Genomic DNA, 18,502 nt, shown 5'->3' with positions numbered 1-18,502 from the left:
AAAGAAAAAGAAAAAAAGGAAATAGGAAGTGAAGCTGTGGCTCAAATGGTAGAATGCTAGCTGTGAGCAAAAAAGCTCAGGAACAGAGGCTGGGAAGGTGGCTCAGTAGTAGAGCGCTTGCCTTGCATGCTTAAGGCCCTGGGTTCAATTCCTCAGCACCACATAAGCAGAAAAAAAAAGCCGGAAGTGGCACTGTGGCTTAAGTGGTAGAGCACTAGTCTTGAGCTGAAGAGCTGAGGGACAGCGCCCAGGCCCAGAGTTCAGGCCCCATGACCAGACCCGAAAAAAAGCTCAGGAACAGAATCAAGCCCCAGAACCAGAGGAAAAGCCAAAACAACAACAACAAAATAACCTCAGTACAAAAACAACTCAAGAAGCCTGTTAGAAGTTGAGGCTGGGTGATAGGAAGATTTGTAAAGGACAGATAGTGGCCACCTGCTTCTATGAGATGGAAACTTGGGAATGAAATTTCAGGTGCTAGGTCCATTTCTATTATTTGCTCAGCAGGTTTCCTCATCCATAAACAAAGTAGAATAATCTAAATTCAACCATTTTTCCATTGCTAAAGAGCTTCTTCAGACTGAAGAGCTAAACAAATAAAAGTGTCCTTCAACCGGATCGCACTGGCAGAGATATGAGGGAGGTTTGTCCTGCACTCAGGGGACCCCACACAAGGGCAGTACAGGCTGAAAGCACTGGCTTCTGGGAGGTGTGCTGTGGTGACCCCTTACATTGAAGAGCCCCACAAGAAGTACCTCTCAGGCCAAGTGCCAGTGGTTCACACCTGTAATCCTAGGTACTCAGGAGGCTGAGATCTGAGGAATGAGGCTTGAAGCCAGCCCAGGCAGGAAAATCTATGAGATTCTTATCTCTAATTAGCCATCCCCAAAAAGCCAAATGTAGAGGTATGTATGGCTCAAGTGGTAGAGCACTAGCCTTGAGCAAGAAACATTAGGGACAGTGTCCAGGCCTGAGTTCAAGCCCTAGAACTCATGTGTGTGTTGTGCGCATACACACACACACACACAAATCAATTCTCAAGGTCACATAGCCAATGAGTAGCTCAGTGAGACCCAAGACTAGGGTCTCCTGATTCCTGCTCAGCCATCTCTTGTTTACTCTCTGCTCCTAACCCAGTTATCTTGTTTGAGTTGTACAATCCTTTGTACACAGTCACACCTGTAACTACTTGTTTAATCCAACTTTCCTGCTAGGTTGGAAGTCTTGTGCAGGTAGGACTGGTCTCTATTCTCAGACTTGCACAAGGCTGCACAAATAGTAAGTTCTAGATGAAAAACAGAGCCTACAGGTCAAGCCTAAGTCACAAACCACATGGGTAGGGGGAGAGGGGGTGGCGCTGGCTCCAACACCCTTACTCCTGTGCTCACACAAAGCCTCAATCCACACTTCTAGGCAGAATCTCTCCTCTCCAAGAACCACTGGTGGTACCCTTCAGTGCTGAGGAGTTTGCCTCACTTCCTCCTGTTCCAGCCACTGCACCTGATCCAAGAACAGAATAAACATACCAGGTGAGGTCAAGCTGGCCCTCAGCTGTCACCAGACTCTCTTTGCTATGCTCAAAGGCCCAAATCTCATATCACCCTAAGGTAGGTGTTCCCTGTCCACAGGCTTTACTCTTCCTTCCTTGGAAAGGAGCCTGGCTCTCCTTGCACCTTCCTTGCCATCCAATATGTTTACCAGGCAGAGTCTACAGAACAGTATTACTCTCCCCATTCCCTCCCCAACTGGGTCAGCCAACCCACTGGCCTGCTGGAGAGAGACAAAGAGCTCCTTGACATGCCCTGGCCAGACCAGGCACCTTGGGAAGCCCAGTGCCATGACAAGACTGATTTAACAGCAGCCCACTGCCCTCTGCAGAGGAAGGCACAGCCAGCCTTGCCTTCCTGAAACCAGAAGTTCAGGATAGGGCTCTGTGAGAAACCTACCGACTGCCCATGAATCCACATAGCCAGTCACACAGCCAAGCCCCATTTCTGCTCATAATTCTTGACCATTTCCAGATCTCACCGAAACTTTTCTGACCTATTCTGTTTTTTCCCAACAGCCTTACCACTTGTGATCTGGCTCTATCTTTCATGACTAGTCTTTCTGAAAATCAAAAGGCCTCAGCCTGGCATTCAAGGTTCAACCTCCTTCCTTAGCCTACCCTCTTCTCATCATCTTAGCTCTCACTCCACTCCAGACTTGAATAGCTAGCTTTTGGGTGGAAGCCTGCATGTGGGTCTCCTTCTATCCAATGGAATGTGCTTGCTTACCCCTTCTGAGTCCTAGATAAAAGGCCACTTCTTTCTAGGCTCCTGTAGGAAGAGCTGGCTGCTTCCTCCTATAGAGCAGCCACACACCTCAATTACAGCCTGCATGGCTCAACATTGTAAAGATTTGTTTGTGGTTCTGTTCTCTAAGCAGTCTGAGGGCAATGAGACAGAGGCAGCTTGTTACAGTTGTGTTCCTTGTTCCTATCACGGGGTCTGGCAGAGAAAAGGGCACACAGATTGTCTGGGAAATAAGCTCACTGCTAAAGTGGTTAAGTGAGGAAGGGTATAAAGCCTTGCCTTGCTCTCCCAGTCGGCTTCGCCTACTTGAGCAGAACTGAGAAGCTAAGCTGTGATCGCCTCTGAGGAACTGGACAGGACACAGTGAAACAGAATGGGGTAGAGCAGGCTGGAAAAGATGATGATAAGACAAAAATCAAACTTGGCAGTGCCCCCTAAATCCTGCATAGGGGGCTTCTAAGCAGATAAAGTAACAGGAGTGTTGGTGTAGCAGTTTTCTCTTCGTCCAGGGAAGAAGATCTCTGAGCCCAGAATAGTAGCGGATTTGCAAAAGGCAGACTAATCTGCTAAAGGAGGTCTCCTAGTCCTCAAAGTATGCTGTTTGCAAGATAAAGTGATTGGCTAGGACACTGCCAGGTGAATGATGGACTGTCCCACTCAAGTAGGAAATGCCTTCTGGGCTTGGGGGCTCAAATGGGTAGTGCCATGTAACTGGAAGAGCATTAGAACCCTGTTCTGATCTGACTCCACATTTAAACAGACACCTCACTGGTACAAGTCCTGGCTCCCTCCTTCCTGCCACTTTTCTAATTTGGATAAGCTCAGAACATTTGCTTTTCTTGAGTTATTACAGTGCCTGCCTTGTCTATGTAAAGACTTCTTTCAAAGAGCCCAGACTGGATATCCAAGTCAGACGACCACTTTGCAGTACTTGGGGGTTAAGATCAATGCAATGTGCACTCGGACTGCTGGGAGGCGGAGGCCATGCTTCCAGCACTTCCCCAAGGACCTTTCTCCCACTTGGACAAGTACAGCCGTGGGCTTCCACTGTACTAAGTCCTGCCTGTCCTCCAGCTTGGCTGGGGATGTAGTTTGGTTTCTGCTAACTCCTTCCTGGGATATGAGGGCCTTGGTGATCATGAAGACCCAGCCTGCTATATTCAGTCACTGAAATCTCAAGAGTGGAAAAACAGGTTCTAGTCCTAGTTCTGCCATTTAGCAGTGGGAAAATATGAGGCACTGTGCAGTCTATAGTATGCTCATACACAGAAAGAAGACATCCCTTTCTCAAGGGAAATTCGAGATCACCTGGATTAGGGCTCACTGATGCCCGTAGGGGCTGAGTCTCCCATATTCATCATCAGGGCCAGAGATAGAAAGCAAATGAAAAGGCAAGATCCCTAGCTATACCAGAGGTGACAAGGACATTCAGAGGAACAATTCTGTGAATGTCGGCTTTTTCCAAACATAATTTTATCTAACCTCACAACTACCTTGCAAAGTGAATACTTTGTTTGTTTTGGAAGGGTCTTGGGGCTTGAACTCTGAGCCTAGGTGCTGTCCCTCAGCTCTTCAGCTCAAGGCTAATGCTCTACCACTTGAGCCACAGTGCCACTTCCAGTTTTCTGAGTGGTTTACTGGAGATAAGAGTCTCATGGACTTTCCTCCCCGGGCTGACTTTGAACTGTGATCCTCAGATCTCAGCCTCCTGACTAGCTAGGATTATAGGCATGAGCCACCAGCACCCGGCCTAAGTGAATACTTTTATAACTATTTCAAAGATGAGAAACTGAGGCCACGAATGAAGTAACACATCCAAGATCACACAGACAGCCGGACTCCAGAGCTCATAAGGAGGGAGCATATGGCATCTTTTTTCCGGCACCCCAGTGGAAACAGATTGAGTGACTGGATCTATGCTAGGCCTCACTGCCCCCCAGAGGTCCTGTTTCAGACCAGATGCTGAGAGGACAAAACATCAAGCAGTCTCCACCACCTTATCTCTTTCCCACAGCTTAGGGTTTCCTAGCAAGCGGACATACAGGCACCTTCCCAGGGCAACAGCAGCTGGTGTACTGGCCCCCCTCCTACACCAAGTCAGGTCTTGTCTGAGGCCTAGAACACCCACAGGGCTATGAAACTGGCTTGTCTATTGAGGTTGGAAGAAAGCAAAGGGGAGAGAAAACTGGAGGGCCTGTGGTCTAGATTCACCGGCCAGGCCCCCCACCGCCATGTGGGGCTGCCTCTTTCCAGATGGGCCACCCAAGGACTCACTACCAGCTCCAGGCTCTCCTGGGATCTGTAAGCACCCAAGAAAAGTGAATGTCCTAAGCTTACAGACTAGAAAAGTGGCAGGAAAGCGAAGGAGGCAGGTTCCAGCTTGCCAGGAGGGCTCTGGCCTCAGACCAATTTACAGAGATGCCAATTAAGCCTGTTTTATGATTTCCAAAGTTGTAGGGCTGCCTTAATCAGCTAGAAAAATAGAATGCCCAGAGAGCAGGAGACTTGACGAAGCCAACACTGCTGTTCCAGATGTTTCTCCCTCGGCCCAGCTCAGATCCTTTGCTCCCATAACAGGAAGCCAACGCCCACAGGATCCCAGAGAGCAAAGCTCCTCACCTCATCTGGCCTACAGACTGAGCAGAGGGAGGTTGGGAGGGAGGCTGCAGACCCAGGCAGCCAGTCTTCATAATCAAGCAGGAAAAAGCAGAGGAGCAGAGGAGAGGAGCTCGCCTCTTCCATCACCAGGATACCAGAAGACCCGGTATCCACTGTATATCCCTCTTTCCCTTCCTTACTATCTCCTCCTCACACAGGTTTGTTCGTCCTACCCCCACCTGATAGGAAAGAGAACATTGATCCTCCCAAGCTTCTCCGCTGAGAACACCTGGTCTTCTTAGGATTTTCTCCAGCTAAGCCAAGAGAACTTATTGTGGCCAGCTCCTCTTTCTGTGACTGGCTGTTTTCTGGCCTCTGGCTACTGTTCAAAAAAGCAACAGGGAACATTTCAGTCCCACCAGAGGGTTCCAGCAGAGCAGATTAGCAAGGTGTCTAGATGAAGTTGAAGAAGCAGAAAGGCATAAGCCTGGCATCAGAAATTTTGGGGTTAACTCCAAGCTTTGCTCCTAACTGACTAAAGTGGCTTAGCACTACTCTTAAAGCTACCTGTAGGATGAGAAAGACCTTTTGGCTTTCTAACTTGGGATGCAGTAAATAAAAACTGAGTGTTACTCCCAGGCAGGAGTTAATGACAATAGCAAGGTGAATAAGCCTGGCCCCTACACCCAGCCAATCAGACTGATCATGATAACGCATTCTTACCCCACCAACCACCTAGTCAACCTCCTACACTGCTGAAGGGATTAAAAAAAAAAAGTGCTGAACCAGCAAAGGTGAGGGCAGGCAGGTTCCTATGGGGTACCTTCAGTTTCACCTGTCTGTCTGATACCCATTTTGCTGGAGCCAAAGGGCCACATTTATGGATGGCAAAGGCATGAGTCCTAACCTAGGAGTTCTGTCACTACAAGGCTCTGTTCCTCCTCTCTAGGCCTCAGTTTCTTCTGTCTAACAAAGCAGGTTGAAACTGGTCAATCTCTTAAGATTTCTTCCAGCTCATCCAATCTATGATTTTATCATCTATTCCTGCCAGGTAACAGACGTGTGAGCAAAACAGCCTGTTTTTCTTCCCCATTTTTAGCCTGTTGCAACTATCAAAACAGTTTTGTCTTGAGACAACCTTTGACCCAGGGTGGCTAAAGTGGATCTTTAATCTGGTGCCAGAGTCTCCACCATCTCCACTATACCCATCAGTGCTAATGTTTCACTTCTGTGGGCCAGCACATGGACTCCTAGCCCTCAACCACGAGACTGGGTTCAGGGCGGTCACCCTGAAACTTCCCACAACTTACTCTTGGCTTCTTCAGAACCACAACATAAAACTAATCAAGGAAGATCTAAGCTTTCCAATATCAGAGACTTTGCTGACAGGCTTCAAGTGAGGCAGGGACAGTTGTGGGCCATTTCAGCCCCAGCCTACAGACACCAGGAACTTAAAGGGTATCTGCAGAGCCACATCCTGAGTTTATGGTGTGGAGGAGGGGGAGACACAGATGTCTGGCTGACTGGTTGAGGAAGACTACAGCCAAAGGGAGGGGCTCCCATTGGGGCCTCTCTGCTCAGAAATACCAGAGGTACGCCCTCATTTTTCTTCTCATTCCTCAGACCCTTAAAAGGAAAAGGAAAGAAACAAACCTTTTCTGGGCCACTACTTGTACCAGTCACTCTGCAGGTGCCCTCACACTCCTGATTCTCACTTAATCCCTTCACTACTGGTGACTGTGGGCGTGACTGCTGCCCTTTCCAGTGGGTAAACAGGCTCAGGATCTTGCCCAACGTGGCATATAGCCAACAAGTGTGATTCCTAAGCTGGCCAGTTCCCAACTATACCACCATGCTCTGCACCCTGGGATCTGTCGATTGCCTGGGAAATATGCAGGAGGAAATCTCATACCTTACAATTCAACAAATCTGAGCTTTTACTTCCAAGACCTCCCAAAAGAAACTGGGAATTCCTTTCAGTTTTCAAGATCCCACCTCTCCCTAGTCTTGGTTCCTGGTTACATGGTACTACATCCTAAGTCCCCTATTGGTTCTCACAAGTTCATTCCAAGAAACTGAGACAAAACCTCCAATCAGGGGGAAGGATAAGAATAAGGGGTGCTCTCTTGAGTCTGGATTGGGATTGGATGAGCTTAGCCTGCTGTGAACAAGTAGGGAAGAAAGAGTGCTAGAGGAGACAGATCCAGGAGACCAGAAGCAACTCCCCTGAGGGGAGGGGCTTAGATTTCTCCTAGGGAGGAGGCCTGGTGAATGAATCGTTGGGGTGGCTTGTGTGGGACTGGATTCTTAGTCAAAGCATTTCCATAAGTCATGAGAAAGATTGGGGAACTCTTGAGCAGTCATGCCTAGTCTGAGAAGGGAGGAATGGGATCTTCTGGGTGGGGTCATGGCTGGAATAGGGTCCCCACTGTTAACTGTGGGGGCTGTCTCTGCTGAATGGGCGCCAGTGTCAGTTCTGTGCATACTTGTGACACATGTGACAAGACAGTTGGGATGGGAATGGGGTCTAGGAACTATCTTCTCTAAGGGGACTACCAGTTCACACCTGGGAGTACTGTGCTCAGGACTGAGCTCCGTCCTGCCCAGCTTGAGAAAGGTGCCTCATCTTTCTCCACGGGCCAACTAAGTGCTTGGGTGCTCAAGGGTGGAGGATCTGAAAGTGCCACCCAAATTAGGGACCTTGTTTTCTCCCCTCCTACTCACCCGCACCCCTCCCCGCCCAGATCTGGGTTTTGAGGAGGAAGTATATTCCCTCCCAGCCCACCCCACCCCCCAGCATCCCCAGAGTGTGCCAATTGGCTCCAGTGGCTTAAGTGGCTGACAGTGTGTCCTGGAGTTGGAGGAGGTTGAGTAGCTACTGGAAAGGGGGAGTGTCTGCCTACCTGTTGCCTGTGAGGATGGAGAGACCTGCCTTTGAGGGATGCGAGGGGAAGGGCCAGGAGGGGACTGTCTGTTGGGGACCTGATCAGTGGCAGCCCAATTAGAGATCTGATGTGGGGGACGGGGACAGGGCCCAGCAGTGGATCCTTTTTTAAGTCTGCTAGGGTTCCCGGGTGGACGAGAACACAGGGAGGCAGTGGGTCTGTGGGGGAGGAGACAGATGTTGAATTCTCTAGGCGAGCTGGGGAGGGGGCAGCCATCTGTGATCCCGTGGCGGCGCCGAGTTTGGGGCTAGTATCTTGTATCGGCCCCGCGGTCGGAGGAGGGCACTGTCAGTCCTTTTCGGGACAGTCTGTGTGGGGGGGGGGGGAACGGGGATGGGGAAGGAAGGAGGCGGGGTTGGCCTGTGGGTCCCCAGATCGGAAGCAGGGTTGCCGATCGACCGACCAGGGCGGGTCCGTGGGGAGGGAAGGGGTTGTGGCCCTGGCTTGCGGGGGGGGGGGGGGACCGGGACATGTTGGTCGGTCCTGACGGAGGCTAGGTCCGTTTCCAGGCCCACCCACCCCGGCGCAGGTCCCGCGCTGCCGGCCCAGACCCAGGCCTCGACCCCCGAGCGCTACTCACGCGCCCTCGGCGCCCTGCGAGCCCACGATGAAGCCGAACTTGTCGATGCGGCGCTCGGCGAAGCCGTTGACCTCTGAGTCGGAACCGAGAGAGCTGAGCTCGTCAGTGGTTGTGGCGTCGGGGCCCTGGGCCAGGCTTTCCCGAGTCCCCGACAGACTTCCCCCGGCCGCGGGCGCGCGCGGCCCATTCTCTCCGCTGCTCTTCGCCATCCCGGCCGCGCCCGCCGCCCGAGCCCCAGCGGCCACCTCAGCCACCTCAGACGCTCCAGCTCCCGGGCCTCCGCCGACGCCGACGCCGACGCCCCGCCCACGCGCCGCGACCATTGGCCATCGCAAAGGGGGGCGGAGCTCTAGGCCCAACGGGGAGCTCCCTCTTTTACGCTCAATGGGCGCCGCGAACTCCATGCCCCGCCCACTTCTAAGCTGGCGCCAACCGGCCCGACGTGAGGGGGCGGGACAGCCGTCATCAGGACCCCTCCTCCGCCGCCCCACCCCGGGCTGCCAATCACCTGAGAATTCACCTGGACTAGCTCTTCTGGCCTTTCCGGGTTGGCCAGGGCCCCGCCTGTCACCCTAGTGGTTTTCAGGTAAAGGCCTAGGGCTTTCCCCGGGGATTCAGCTTGCTGGGGCCCCGGCCTCCCCTGTACCCCAGGGCGTGGGTGGGGATTGTTCCTCCGTTCTTTCGGAGAATTCTGAGACAAGAGTTCAGGAATTCTCCCTAAGATACTGAACATCATCTAGACAGGGCCTGAGCTAGAGGTCTGGCAGCTGCCCCCACCTTCTTCACGACTTTGGAACTTTAAATTAGCATGTTGGAAGACTTTGGGGGTGGGGAAAGGGTGAAGAATTTGAACTCCGAGTCTGGTGCTTGTAGGGCTAGTGCTCTGTCACTTGAGCCCTGTCTCTCGAGCACAGCTCTTTGGCTGCCTGGACTTTTCTGCCCTGACTGGCTTGAACCCATGATCCTCAGGATCTCTGCTTCCAGAGGAGCTAGGATCACGGATGTGGACTACCTCCACCCGATTTTTTTTTTTTTTGGTAAGATAGTTTTGCTGTGTAGTCAAGTTGACCCTCTTCCTTTAGCCTCCACAGTGCTGGAATCACAGGCTCTATGTTTATTAAGAATTAAGAATAATGACAGCACTGGGCACTAGTAGCTCTTGCCTGGAATCCTAGCTACCCAGGAGGCTGAGATCTGAGGATTGTCATTTGAAGCCAGCAGAGGCAGAAAAGGGCCCTTGAGACTCTTATCTCCAATTAATCTCTCAAAAACCGCAAGTAAAGCTGTGGCTCAAAGTAGTACAGCACTCGCCTGGAGCAAAAGAGCTCAGGGACAGCACCCAGGCCCTGAGTTCAAGCCCCACAATCAACAACAAAAAAAGGAATAATGACAGGGATGGAGGCATGGCTCAGATGGCAATGCACTGGCCAGTGGCCAATGAGCAAAAGCATTGGATACCAAATTTCAAGTCTAGGAAGGAAGGAAGGAGGGAGAAGAAAAGAAAAAAGAGAAAAAAGCTGAGCGCCAGTGGCTCACGCCACTGCTACTCAGGAGACTCATCTGAGGATCTCAGTTCAAAAGCCAGCCCAGGCGGGAAAATTCATGAAACTCTTATCTCCAATAAACTACCAGAAAACTAGAAGTGGCGCTGTGGCCCAAGTGGTAGAGCACTCACTTGAGCTCAAGAGCTAAGGGACAGTGCTCAGGCCCCAAATTCAAGCTCCATAACCAACAACAAAATAATAATAATAATAATGACCTTCAGCTGGAAACTTGACTCAACTAGTAGGGTACCAGCCCTGCAAACATGAAGTTGACCTAAAGTCATTTGTTTTCCCAACAAAGTTATTGACATATAATAAACATATCCCAAATTCACTAGTTCAAAGTGTACAATGCTTGGGTATGATCTCTAGCACTGCAAAATAAGTTAAAAATAATAATAGCCAGGCACTAGTGACCCACATCTGTAATCCTAGCCATTCAAAAGTGTGAAACCTAGAGAATTTCAGTTCAAAACTAACCCTGGTGAACAAGTCTAGGAGATTCTATCTCCAATTAACCAGCAAAAAACTGGGATGGATTTCAGTGCTAGTGTCTTATACTTGAAATAGCTACTAAAGAGGCTGAGATCTGAGGATCACAGTTTAAAACCAGCCTGGGAAGAAAAGTCTGAAGTGCTCGTCTCCATAATTAACCACCACAAAACCAGAAGTGGAGCTGTGTAGCTCAAGTGATAGTGTCAACCTTCAGCGAAAAAGCTGAAGGGACAGTGCCCAGGCCCTGAGTTCAAGCCCCAGTACTAACACACACACGCACACACACACACCATGGTGGGAAGTGGAGGTGTGGCTTAAGTAGTAGAGCACTAGCTGTGAGTGACCAAGAAAGCTGAGCATTAGTGTCTATACAAGCACTACTACTACTACTAATAATAATAATAAGTCAGCATAATGGCATATGTTGTAACTTGAATCCTCAGGAGGCTGAGCTAGGAAGATTGCAATGTCAATGCTAACCTGTGCTACTTAGAGCCTGTCTCAATAAGCAGAACATGTAAGTAATGGGTCTTAGCATAATTTCAGGATTGTTTAATCACAATCTAATTTTGGAACATGTTTATCACCCCAAGAAGACACTCATACTCATTAGCAGTTACTCCATACCGCCACCACTTTCCTACCTCCATCCTTGGTAATTGCTTATCTACTTTCTGTCTGTAGATTTGCCTTTTCTGGATATTTCATATAGAGAGTGATGTAGCTTTTGTATCTACCCTCCCTCCCCCCTCACCCCCCACTTCTCTTTTGTCCATTGTGGGGCTTGAACTCAGGGGCTAGGTGCTGTCCCTGAGCCTTTTTTTTTTTTTTTTTGAGGCTTGAACTCTGGGCCTGGGCGCTGTCCCTGAGCTCTTCAGCTCAAAGTGAACACTCTACTACCTGAGCCACAGTGCCACTTCCGGTTTTCTGAGTGGTTTATCGGAGATAATGGTCTTACGGACTTTCCTGCCAAGAGCTGGTTTTGAACCATGATCCTCAGATCTCAGCCTCTTGAGTAGCTAGGTTTACAAGTGTGAGCCACCTACCCCTAGCTTGCCCCTGCACTTTTTTGCTGAAGGCTAGTGCTCTACCATTTGAGCTGCAATGCCACTTCCAGTTTTTGAGTGTTAATTAGAGATAGCAGCCTGCCCAGGCTGGCTTCAAACTGTGATTCTCAGATCTCAGTCTCCTGAGTAGCTAGGATTACAGGTGTAACAGCCAAGGGTGCCTGGCTTATTCTTCCCATTTTATAGGCATGGGAACTGAGAGCAAAGTCAGTTGCTGAAGGTCTTATAACTAGCTTATGGTAGAGCCAGTAGTTGAATCTAGCTCTCACCAACTACTTATGTTGAGAAGCCTAGACCAATTTTATCTACATGAATTTAGCCCCCAACAGCCAACTTCTGATCCTGGGGATTGTCCAATCTTTATAGTTATAATGATAGTTCCTCACTTCAGTACACTATGATTTACATAATATATTACATACACTCTTGGTATCATCTGACACTCCCCTACAGACCTGAAGTAGACTAGCCCAGAAAGGAGAGACTGGAAGGGATGGGTCACAGCTGCAGAGCCTGAGACAGGCTTCAAAGAATTCAACACAAGCTCTAAGAGGGAGCCTAAGCCTTGAATGATTCACCAGCTGTTTCCTTGATGCCACGTGGCTCAGAAATTCTTGCAGATTTCACTGTAGTCTTCACATTCCGTAGGCTTCTGGCTTGCAACAAACAGCAATGGCAGATGGGAGTGGGGTAACAAGTTATTCTGAACTCAAAGCCTTAGTCTGGGACGATGATTGAAATCTGTTGTGGCTCAAGAGAACGGTAGGCTTTTAGATCCAAGCTCCCAAAGGGGCTGGATACCCCAGGAGTGTTTGGGCTGGGCTAGGGACACACCAAAGGGCACTTGGGTGTCTGTCTGTCCATCTTTGGAAAACTAGATAGAGAGTACTCCATTTCTCTGTGTGCCAGCACTGGGGTTTGACCTTAGGGCCTAGGCACTGTCCCTTAGCCTTTTTGTTCAAGCTAAATGCTTTACCACTTGCACCATAGCTCCACTTCCAGCTTTTTGGTGGTTAATTGGAGATAAGAATCTCACTGACTTTCCTACACAGGGTAGCTCTGAATGTGATCCTCAGATCAGCCTCTTGAGTAGCTAGAATTATAGGAGTGAGCCACTGGCTCAGGGCAACATTACTCCATTTCAGGCCTGATGCTCTAGCTTTTGTCTTACACTGAATCATTCAAATTGCTGTGAGGCTTTTTGTTTTGTGCCAATGGTAGGGCTTGAATTTATGGCCTGGGTGCTGTCCTTAAGCTTTTTTGCTCGAAGTTAGTGCTCTACTGCTTAAGTCACAGCTCCAAATCTTACTTTTCTTTTCTTTTTTTTTTTTTTTTTGGTCGGTCGTAGGGCTTGAACTCTGGGCCTGGGCGCTGTCCCTCAGCTCTTCAGCTCAAGGCGAGCGCTCTACCACTTGAGCTACAGCGCCACTTCCGGTTTTCTGGTAGTTTATTGGAGATAGGAGTCTCACGGTTTCGGTTTCTCCTCCCCGGGCTGGCTTTGAACCGCGATCCTCAGATCTCAGCCTCCTGAGTAGCTAGGATTACAGGCGTGAGCCACCAGCGCCCGGCTCTGAATCTTACTTTTCTTGTTCTAGCTTGCTTCCAACCACAACCAGAATCTCAGTAGATAAGATTACAGGTGTGAGCTACAGGAGCTGGGTCTTTATTTTTATTTATAGATAGGGTCTTGTTCAGGCTCAAACGCCTAGGTTTAAGTGATCCTATCCTCCTGCTTCATCCTCCCGAGTAGCTGGGCCTATAAGCATGTGTGCTCAGCTTCTCTGAGGTAATTTTCTCATCTGTGAAATGGAAATCTTCAAAAACAAAACAAAGAAAAACACCCTTTGGAGGAGTTGCTCTGAGATTTGGTGTGACACAGTGTGCTAAGCCTGTGGCCCAAGAAGACATCCAGTAAACAGAGGCTAGGAGTGACAGATTTATGATTTGCATATTCATTATTGTTTTCCACCACAGCCTGTGGCTGAAGTAGGGCGTTAACCTAATTTACTCAATAGCACATAGCTCCTAAGACTTTGCCACATCTCTGTATCTTCTACAAACTGGGTGTTCTTGCACAAAATTGCTTAACTTTTAAGAATTTTATTTTCCTTCTTCAAAATGCAGAAATGCCAATAATTACATGGTGAGTCAGAAAGTCCTGTCTCTGAAGCCTGCAGGGCATAGCAGTCAATCTCTTAGATGCTTTACTTTTTCAAACTTCAAAGTGCTTTTTCCTTAACATACCTCTAACTGTAGTGGAAGGAACAGAAAGGGTGAAGGAAGCCAGGTACTGGTGGCTCACACCTAGCTACTCAGGAGGGTGATATCTGAAGATCACAGTTAGAAGCCAGCCCAGACAGGAAAGCCTCTGAGACTCTTTTTTTTTTTGTCGGTCGGGCTTGAACTCTGGGCCTGGGTGCTGTCCTTCAGCTCTTCAGCTCAAGGCAAGCGCTCTACCACTTGAGCTACAGCGCCACTTCCAGTTTTCTGGTGGTTTATTGGAGATAGGAGTCTCACAGTCTCTCCTGCCCGGGCTGGCTTTGAACCACGATCCTCAGATCTCAGCCTCCTGAGTAGCTAGGATTACAGGCGTGAGCCACCAGCGCCCGGTGCCTGTGAGACTCTTATCTCCAATAAACTACTTAGAACAAGTTGAAAATGGTACTGTGGTTCACTAAGAGGCTCAGGGACAGCACCCAGACCCAGAGTTAAAGCCTCTGGACTGTCAAAAAAAAAAAAAAAAAGAAAGGGGGGGGGGCGCCAAAGGTCTAGCCCTGAGTCAGGGACAGAGAGAAAGAAAAAAGAAGGGGGAGGGAGAAAAAAAAATCCTACCAGTCATGCTTGTAATGGTAGCTACTCAGGAGGCTGAGATTTCAGGATCCTTATTCAAAGCCATTTGGGGCAGGAAAAGTCCATGAGACTCTTATCTCCAATCACACACACACACACATATAGACACATCTCCAATTACACACACACACACACACACACACACACACACACACACACACGGTGAGGGGGGGAGGAAGCAGGGGAAAGAGGATTCAAAAGTGGGGCTGTGGCACAAGTGGTAGAATGCCACAAAAGCTCAGGGACAGTGCCCAAGCCAAGTTCAAGCCCCAGGACTGGCACAAAAATATGAAAAAAAAAAAAACACATACAAATGAAAGCAAGTCCTGGCCCAACAGAGCTTATAGCCCAGTATAGGAAGCAGATGGTGACTAAGTATATAATACTTCACAGGAAAGATAAGGTGGAGGGAATGCTGAGGCAGCGGTGATGGGGGAAGTGGATGGAAATGAGACGGGTCCTCTGTGGGAATCTGGGGACAGCACACAAGAACCAGGACAGAGCGTAGAAAGCTTCTCCTTGAAGACAGGCTCAAAACATTGGATTGGAGATGGCAAGGACAGGGGTGATCATTTTGATAAGTGACCAAAACGGAGAGCCCCCAAGAAGGGTGCTGTGGAGCAAGCTTGAGGTCCTCACTACTGAGAAGGCTGAGGCAAGATGGGTCACTCTGAGCCCAAAGTTTGAGGCAAGCCTAGGCAACATAGCAAGATGCCTATTTGAAGAAAAACAAAAGCAGGGGCTGGGAAGGTGGCTCAGTGGTAGAGTGCTTGTCTTACATGCATCAGGCCCTGGGTTCCATTCCTCAGCACCACATAAGAAGAAAAAGCCAGAAGTGGTGCTGTGGCTCAAGCGCTAGAGCATTAGCTTAAGGCTACTAAGCTGAAGAGCTGAGGAACAGTGCCCAGGCACAGAGTTCAAGCCCCACAACCAACAAAACAAAAAATACCCCCCCAAACCCAAACTGGGTGCCTGTGGCTTATTCCTGAAATCCTAGCTACTCAGGAATCTGCATTCTGAATCTATGTTCTGATTTGAAGATCAATGTTCAAAGATAGCCTAAGCAGACAAATCTGAGACACTTATCTCCAATTAACCAGCAAAAAGCTGGAAGTAGAGGCGTGGCTAAAACAGTACAGTACCAGCCTTGAGCAAAAAAGCTAAGCAAGAATGTGAAGGCCTGAGTTCAGAGTACATTCACACACACACACACACAGACATACTCACTCACATGGCTCACTACTGTTCAAGGGACAAGAGGCCTCAGGCAGTGCTGCAAAACATCCTGGTGTACTTGCTGGTACATTCTTCTGGCCATGAAGGAGGTTCACTAGGGCTACAGGAATGTGCTACCCTGCAGTCTTATCCCAAGGTACTCACTGGGGCCCCTCTTTCTGGATCCTGGAATGTGCCCTTGGTATAGACTCATGGAAGGGGACCCTCATGATGTAGCAGTTCTGAGATTCACATCTTTCTTCACACAGCCACAAGTCATGTGGTAGGGGCTGCTCCAGGTAAAGGAGGCTACATTCTCTGGTGTTTCAACTTCTTGCACAGGGTCACATGCCCAGATCTGATCTAATCACTTAGCTCAGGGATAAGAAACCCTGGAGCTGCTTAACTGAACTTAAGGCAACAGCAGTCTTCTATAGCAGTTTGCAGTGACAGTAGTTTACCTTGTCCTATATTTCAAGGGCTGCAGGACCCAGACGTACCTAGAATTGGTCAAGTACCCACTCTCTTGAAAATACAATATAGTTAAAATATTCCTAATCATGTAGAGTTAATGATAACTTCAAATCTTACCTTTTTTTTTTTGTTTTGTTTTCTGAGATAGGTCTCTGTAGCTCAGGCTATGTTTGAATTCTCAATCCTAATGCCTCTACCTTCAGTGTTGGGTTTACAGGTATGTACCACCACACCTGACCATCTAATTTTATAAACTATTTACTTTGGGTGCCAGTAGCTCACACCTGTAATCCTAGGTACTCAGGAAGCTGAGATCTGAGAATCATAGTTTGAGGTTACTCTGGGCAGATGGAGACTCCTATTTCCAGTTAACCACCAGAAAGCCAGAAGTAGCAGTAGAGCAACAGCCTTGAGTGAAAAAACTAAGGGACAGCTCCCAGATCCTGAGTTCAAGGTATCTTGGTTCAAAGTATTCCAGTACTGGCACATAAACACAAACATGTAAAAATTTTATATAACTTTATTTTTAGTGGTACTAGCATTTGAACTCAGGGCATTAGGGCTTACTAGGTAAGCTCTCTACCACTGGAGCAGGCCTCCAGCCCATATTTACCATTAAATATGTACCCTATTATACTTCCCTTCCCAACTTTTTCAATAAGAAGGCTAACTGAAACATGACTGCTTTAGTTAGTTATGTATTTCCATTCAAGTGTATGTCCCTACAACCTAATATAACCACTGTATGTATCACGAATATATTGCTTTTTTTTTTTTTTCTTTTTGGTGCAGGTTCTGGAGCTTGAACTCAGAGACTGGGATTTTGTGCTCAAGTCTAGCACACTCTACCCCTTGAGCCACAACTCCACTTCTGGGTTTTTTTTTTTTTTCTTCTTCTTCTTTTTTGATGACTAAGTCTCATGGACTTTCCTGCCTGGGCTACCTTTGAACCATGATCCTCAGATCTCAGCCTCCTGAGTAGCCAGGAATACAGGTAGGAGCCGCCAGTGTGTTCAATCAAGTCTTTAAAATGGTTTGTATGTATGTGAGTGATTGGTCAGTCATTAGGCCTGAATTCAGGGCCTGGGTGCTGTTTTACTCAAGGCTAATGCTGTACCACTCTGAGCCACAGCTCTACTTCCCATTTTCTGGTGATTAATTGGGGGTATGAGACTTTCCTGCCCAGGCTAGTTTTGAACCGTGATCCTCAGATCTTAGCCTCCTGAGTATCTAGGATTATAGATGTGAGCCACCAGTGCCTAGCAAATGACAGCATCTTTGAGTGAAGTTCTGCCCTGTCTTCTCAGTGGCTCTCAGCAGGTACATTTCTTCTTTCAGAGACTCATCCACAACTGTGTAAACAGTGGTCACCAAGAATGGATAAGCAGCACTGGCTTTCCAAAGCCCTCATAACCTCCATGACTGTGAGTACTACTTTTTTTTTTGTCGGTTGTGGGGCTTGAACTCTGGGCTTGGGTGCTGTCCTGTGCTCTTCAGCTCAAGGTGAGCACTCTACCGCTTGAGCCACAGCACCACTTCCAGTTTTCTAGTGAGTTTATCGGAGATAAAGAGTCTCACGAACTTTCCTGCCCAGGCTGGCTTTGAACCGGATCCTCAGATCTCAACCTCCTGAGTAGCTAGGATTACAGGTGTGAGCCACAGGCGCATGGCTTACAACTTCTTTAAATAAAAAACAAAGACAGGTGGGTAATCTCAATAGACTGCATTAAAAAAGCTGTGTAAGCAAGTAGGTGCTACCTCTAGGCTGCAGGCCCTATTTCATCAAGAAGAGCAGTGCCAGGCAGCCGAGTCTATGGGCACATCTGAACAAGGCTTCATGGTCAATGAGCCTCCTGAGGCTGAGCCAGCTGAGACAGACGGTCATTCAGCGGCTCCGGGAAACTGTCCATTCCAGAGGGTGGCTCAAAGGGCCCATTCACTTGCATTCCAGCCAGCAGCATTCCTGGCTTCTCTTCACAGCCTCAACCACGGAGATACTGTGGGGTCTGCCATCTGCAGAGGCGTGTGCCCTGACCCCATTCTCAGAAAGGAGAGTGTGGGTGTGGGACTCCCCAAGGCCTCCTGACCTTCCCTCCTGGAATGAGATGAGGTAGGGGCTTTCTGGTACTGTCTGAAGCTCTCAGTAGTAGGCTCACTTTAGGCACCCAAGCCATGAAGCTCTCTTCAGAAAGCCAACTTCCAGCAATCAGGATGGAGGCAAAAGTCCTAACAGGCTGGAAGTTTCCGGCTGGGCTGAGGAAGGTGTGACTGAAATAATGGCTCAGTGACCTTGGCAATGTTCTTACCTCCTCATCCCTTCTCCTCTTGAAGATCTAATGGCAGTTAAATAGGACTACAAATAAGGCACTGGGAACTCTGGGGTTTTATACATGTACAACTTTCAAAATGAAGTCTGCTTCGGCGTTTTTTTTTTTTTTTT

The 18,502-nt window shown here is 48.7% G+C and overlaps 1 protein-coding gene across 1 annotated transcript in view; it reads right to left on the bottom strand.

Annotated features, from left to right (window-relative positions):
* Tbc1d10a (TBC1 domain family, member 10A) overlaps positions 1 to 8,698 on the bottom strand; it is a 37,054-nt gene extending 28,356 nt beyond the window's left edge. The window contains exon 1 of the mRNA XM_013014483.1: positions 8,418 to 8,698. Within this exon, the coding sequence (XP_012869937.1) occupies positions 8,418 to 8,626 (209 nt within the window). The 5' untranslated portion in view covers positions 8,627 to 8,698. The remainder of the gene's footprint in view (positions 1 to 8,417) is intronic.
* Between the last annotated feature and the right edge of the window lie 9,804 nt (positions 8,699 to 18,502).

Source organism: Dipodomys ordii, unplaced genomic scaffold (genome assembly GCF_000151885.1).
Source record: "Dipodomys ordii isolate 6190 unplaced genomic scaffold, Dord_2.0 Scaffold23, whole genome shotgun sequence".
Taxonomy (NCBI): domain Eukaryota; kingdom Metazoa; phylum Chordata; class Mammalia; order Rodentia; family Heteromyidae; genus Dipodomys; species Dipodomys ordii.
Note: the sequence above shows the minus strand (reverse complement) of the source record. Positions and strands in the feature narration are given on the sequence as shown.